We start from the raw sequence: 5,982 nt of genomic DNA, 5'->3' as shown, positions 1-5,982 counted from the left end.
GGATAATCTGGCAAAGGGTAGAGCTGAAAAAGTCTGATAGACATGGAATAGCACTGTTCATTCTAGGAATATATATTCATATTTCTCTGTTGTGGAAATTCCATGGGGTTTCATTTTTGCTTTGATAATACCCAAGGATATTAATACAAAAATATTTAGGCCATCTGCTTCTATAATAACAAGGCCTCCCTAATTGGAACCTGACCTATTGAATTCTGGGCAATCTTTCTGGGTCAGAGCAGACTTAGAGTTCCATGTGTTCCTAACCCATTACATATTTGAGCAGCAATGACCACTAAATCATCAAAACTTTAGTTAAATACCATACATATGTGACAATATACATCACCAGAGTACCTCATTCAAGGGCATAATTGTGGCAAATCAGTTTTTACTGGGATAATCAATAGTATTTCCTACAAAAAGTAAGACCTAAAGGCATCCTATATAACATCCCATAAAAGGAGAGGAACTGAGAGAACTGAAATGTGTGGTTCCTCCAAGAACTATGCATTCACATTGCTGGGCCATGAAAACCCCGTGGTATTCCTGTGGACACTTTTGCTTTAATAACACCTAGGGATATCACGAAGAACATAATATTTTAGGGTATATGCTTCCACAGCACCAGGGCCTCCTCATTAGAACCAGATCCAGTGAACCCTGAATCATCTTTCTGAATCTGAGCAGACTGAGGGTCAATGTTCAGTATTGTCCATGTGGTATCCCAATCCATTACAGGGTGGAGCAGAAATGACCCCAAAGTCATCAAAACTTTAGCTAAATACCATACACATAGGGACATGAACATCATAATTGATGGAGTGTGGACTATAATACTACTCAGATACATTGACCATCTCCATTTTTGATGCTAGGTTCACTGCTGATACAAATGTATACAGGTGTGCACTACAACTGCCCCCTACTCACAACACAATATAAAGACACACTCACATTCTTACCAACTAGACTGAATTCAAATAATGATGAAATTTCAGTTGGATTATCTGTGCTGAATGATCAACAAGTTTCCTTCAACGCTTGCCCAGGTCACATATTGTACCTTTTAGAAAGGAGGCACTGACAACCTCCTTCCCATCTATCCTGCTGGGCTGAGGTCCCAAAGAGAAAGCAGGGATGCAAGACATCCTAATGTGTCAGCTGTGAGGTCACCCATCATGGAGCTCAAAGGCACCACTGTTCTGCTCCTCCTTAAAAAGGGAGCTGCCTGACTTCCCCCAGCACAGACTTAGGAGCAACTTCAGAGCCTCCTCCAAGATGCTGGTAGTCCTGCTCACACTGGCCTTGCTGGCCCTGAACCCAGCTCCAAGCTCCAGTGAAGGTATAAGGGAATGCTGCTACTGCTACTAGTGGAGGCTGGGAGCTTGGGTTTGATTCTGGTTGGGGCCTAGGAGACCATGCTGGAGACGGGAGGGGGCATGGAGAAGGGATGGGGAAGATGAGAAGAAACATTGGAGTGCAGAATTCTTACAACAGGAGTAAGACCAGTTATGTCCTCATTCCACATTAAAGCTTTGGATTTTACTTAAAATACAAGGGAATGCCATAAACATTTTTGACTAGAGGAATGGTAAAGTAAATGTTTAACTTGCAGAAAAAAATCTGTGCTATAAGAATGGAACTGCATATGGCAAGATTGAATGTGGTGGTCAGGTTTTGAAGACCATATATCATAATTAAAGTAGAAGTGGGTACCTGCAGCCTTACTGTTGTGGGTGTGGGCAGAGAGAGGAGATAAGCACACATATCTTCAGAGCTGAAGAATCAGACAACAATTTGACTCTCTCCCAATAAACATAAATATCAGGCAGGGCCCAATTTTTGCATTTTACTCTTACTCATAATCAATATTGCAATGTGCTGTAAGAAGTAGCAAATGTTTACTGCTGGTTCCTCTCTTGAGAAGGCACGTGAAGATAAGCAAAGATTTTTGAACAAAGCGATCAAAGAATAACAAAATGTGACACTAAAATACCCACAATACTTAATAAATATTAGCAGCAATGTTGAGAGATTCTAGGAAGAATAAAAATATAGTTGGTTTTTTTTTTTAATGTACATGAAATTCTTACGAGACAGCATAGCAGCCACTAGTCACTTACTGCTTCCTGCAGTGGAAACATCATCTCAGAGAGTGATTGGTGAGTTTATTTATAAGTTATAATGATTGTGGCTGGAAGTCACACTTCCCCACAGGACTCTTCGTGACCAAGTTTTCCCTTCCTTCTGCTCTACTTCCTTGAGGTCAGCTATAAAGACTTTTTCCCTACTGTCAGTTGAAGCCCAAATGACCCTCAATCACGCTTTTCTTATTATATTTCCTTAGGAATTATGCCATTATCCTAAGTCATATTATCCTCATTTTTCTTTTGGGGAATGACTGAATTCTAGTTCTCCCAAAGATAAAGGCAAACCCCCTGAACCTAGAACAAGAGTCTATGTACAGGACTGCCAACTTGGGTAACAGGGACCCCTGGCTAGGCTGCCTGTTCCTCCAGGCAGGAAATGATGGCTGGGAGATGATACATGATTGGGAAGGGTCCTAATTCTGACTTTTCCGTGGTGCTCAGAGTCACTTACCAGCTTCCTTCCTCCTTGATGTTCCTCTCAAGCATTGTATTGTTTGAAGATGAAATGCACGAATATAATTTTCTGTCTTTTTTCTCCACTCAGCTGAGTCCCTGTAGCTGAGCAAAAATTTGCTGCAGCCATTTAGAGGATCCAGTGGGCCATCACTTTGTCTTTCTCTTCTCTACCTTACAATGTTCCCATGTAGGTGAAGAGGCCTGAACAATTAGTCCACTGTGTCAGCACGGGGCTCAGATATCAAGACTTGAATTCATGGGCATCCCCTTATTATTGTGTCCAAAAACATAAATGGCAGCATACCTGACATTAACAATTCTTTCATTTTGTTTCTTTTCTGTCTCTGGACATATCCTAAACCTCATCTTTTGATATTGAACAACAAGTGATTGTTCCAGGAGCCAGATGTGAGATGACTCATATGATTAGTATACTGTTGAAGGGAGCTCGTCTTCATAAAGAGGGAAACAACATGTGGGAGGCTGGCAGTTATAAGATCCTCTTGGTAGAAAAATCTCTGTGATCAGTTCAGAGAGGGAAGTAGCAAGGAGAGGTTTCCACCACTAAGCTCTTGCATTCTTCTGCCATATCCATACAGGTTATGAGGTAGAAAAACAGAAAGAGCACCAGCAGCCTCAGGGAGCCCCTAATGGAGAATTCAGACCTCGACCCCCTGCTGGTAATAAAAACCATCAGGAAGATCCTCAGCAGGGACCACCCCAACAAGGAGGCCAGCAGCAGCAGCAGCAGCAGAAGCCAAATGGCCCCCCTAAACCTGGAAACCAGCAGGGACCACCACAACAAGGAGGCCAGCAGCAGCAGAAGCCAAATGGCCCCCCTAAACCTGGAAACCAGCAGGGACCACCCCAACAAGGAGGCCAGCAGCAGCAGAAGCCTAATGGCCCCCCTCAACCTGGAAACCAGCAGGGACCACCCCAACAAGGAGGCCAGCAGCCGCAGCAGCAGAAGCCAAATGGCCCCCTCAACCTGGAAACCAGCAGGGACCACCCCAACAAGGAGGCCAGCAGCAGCAGAAGCCTAATGGCCCCCCTCAACCTGGAAACCAGCAGGGACCACCCCAACAAGGAGGCCAGCAGCAGCAGCAGCAGAAGCCAAATGGCCCCCCTCAACCTGGAAACCAGCAGGGACCACCCCAACAAGGAGGCCAGCAGCAGCAGAAGCCTAATGGCCCCCCTCAACCTGGAAACCAGCAGGGACCACCCCAACAAGGAGGCCAGCAGCAGCAGCAGCAGAAGCCAAATGGCCCCCCTCAACCTGGAAACCAGCAGGGACCACCCCAACAAGGAGGCCAGCAGCAGCAGCAGCAGAAGCCAAATGGCCCCCCTCAACCTGGAAACCAGCAGGGACCACCCCAACAAGGAGGCCAGCAGCCGCAGCAGCAGAAGCCAAATGCCCCCCCTCGTCCTGGTAACCAGCAGGGACCACCCCAACAATGACTGCTCTAATCAAAAGGTAATCAGAAGCATGGTCCCCCATTTCACCCTGGGTTACCCTTGTCCCACCACCATCCTCCCCAGGGATAGATCAAAAAGCTCTCCACCAGGCTTATTACTTCACAATCAAACTTCAGTGACATCCAAGATGGTAGTTCATTCTCCAAAAAAGACCCTTGATCCTATCCTTACCAAGTTCAAGGTGCCAAAACATCTGATGGTAAATGGGGAAATTACAGGGTCATAGAGCCAATTTTTAAATATTCCTAAATATTCTGCAGTAGGATAGAAAGACAAGGTAATGCTCAGTTTCAGCACCACTGCCCTAAATTTTCCTTTTTCCAAATGGTTACCTGTCTTCTTGTTGGTTCCTTTAAGCAGAGCAGTGTTCTCCCTCTGGTCCTCTGCCTCTTTTCTCAGACTCAATGATTTCTCTTTTCTCAGTGAACCCTGATTTCTCTTGGCTCAGTTCTATCTCTCTGCACAGAATTCAGGTCCAGAACCCCTGCCAATCAGTATTCAAGTCTATGCTCCTCATTGTCTTCTAGCTTTCAAAATGCTCAGTGCCCAATTAATCTATGCTCATGTTAAAAAGCAGCCTAGCTGAAGAGAGGGTATGAAGCCAAATCTGAAAGGCATATTCTTTCTTCTTCCCCACATGCTTCACCAAAACTACAATCATAATTTATTTTTGACATCTTCTTGGAAACATTTATGGACAGAAAAGTACATCATCTTTATTTTTTCATAAAGAATTATACTAAAAAAAGTAAACTGAAGTGATGCCATAAGTTATAAGCAGATCTCTCCATTGCTCATTTCAGAGTATATTTCTTAGAAAAATTTTACCTTAGTTCATAAACATATACAGATAGCTCTTTTCTTCCTTTCTTTCTTCCCTACCTACATCTTTCCTTCTTTTCCTTTATTACTTTCTTGCTTCCTTCCTTTCCTATTTCTTTATCTTTTTTATGCAGTGTTATATTTTTCTTCCTCATTTATTGTTTTTACAATTGCACAGTATGCCATTTTTGTAATTTTTCAATAACTGCTTCAATCCAACCCTATGAGTATATGCCTACCTTGTTTCTGTATCACTATTATAGGTATACATTGTGAAGACAATCTTTGAAAATATAGCCTTGGTTATTTTCCATGGGAACCAAAAAATAAACAGCTTCATCTTTATTTCTTCAGATAACAAGCAAAAATTTTAAGCATATTACATTGTGGCTGCCTACTAAGAATGAATAATTAAATTAAGAAGAAAATAGGGGAAGGAGAAGGAGTTGGGCAACAGGAAGAGGAGGTGGGCTGTCACCTAGAATCACTTCAGTGATACCAACAGGAATTATAAATCTCTTACCTTATCAAGTGTCCTCTACAACCTTCTTTGTTTATTTGTTTCAGACACCACAACAGAAGATGATGTCCTTCACAGTGTTTGGCTTTGCAATAAGTAATCATAGCTGTATCTTCTATAACCCAATAAAATAATCAGCATACCATTTCTGACTTCTGTCTCTCTTTCTCGGGGCTGGACAGTATGAAATTTGGGGGCTATAGAGGCAATGTAAGAAAATCTAGGACCCCTTCCTATGGGTGCTTCCAACAAGCTTCCCACCTCCTTCAACCACAAGCCAGCTGTCAGGCAAAAGACTTCCACTTTCCCCTAACATCTCTGGATTCTATAGGACAAGTGTAATCTTTGAAATTATTTTTAAAGTATTTACTAGTCCTTGTAACTTTCGAAGAACAACAAATATGTAATAAATATGAGAAAAGTGTACATGCTGAAAAAGCCTTCAATTTTCTAAAAATATTTGAACCAGGTTTGGTGAGGGGACATGAATGAGAACGTAGGTTGCTTCTTCCTGGAACCCACCATTCTCTTTCTGCTACTTTATCATTGCTGAAT

At 42.7% G+C, this 5,982-nt stretch overlaps 1 protein-coding gene across 1 annotated transcript; it reads left to right on the top strand.

Annotated features, from left to right (window-relative positions):
- Positions 1-1,281: 1,281 nt before the first annotated feature.
- LOC124093962 (acidic proline-rich protein HP43A-like) lies at positions 1,282-4,067 on the top strand. The gene is given in 3 exon segments (XM_046446501.1): positions 1,282-1,345; positions 3,209-3,585; positions 3,588-4,067. Coding segments are annotated over 3 exon segments (921 nt in total).
- The last annotated feature ends 1,915 nt before the right edge of the window (positions 4,068-5,982 follow it).

This window comes from Marmota monax, unplaced genomic scaffold, assembly GCF_021218885.2.
Source record: "Marmota monax isolate L192 unplaced genomic scaffold, Marmota_monax_Labrador192_F-V1.1 WCK01_AAM20220418_F8-fsc00314, whole genome shotgun sequence".
NCBI classification, from domain to species: domain Eukaryota; kingdom Metazoa; phylum Chordata; class Mammalia; order Rodentia; family Sciuridae; genus Marmota; species Marmota monax.
The sequence above is the reverse complement of the archived record's forward strand: the minus strand, read 5'-3'. Positions and strand labels throughout refer to the sequence as shown.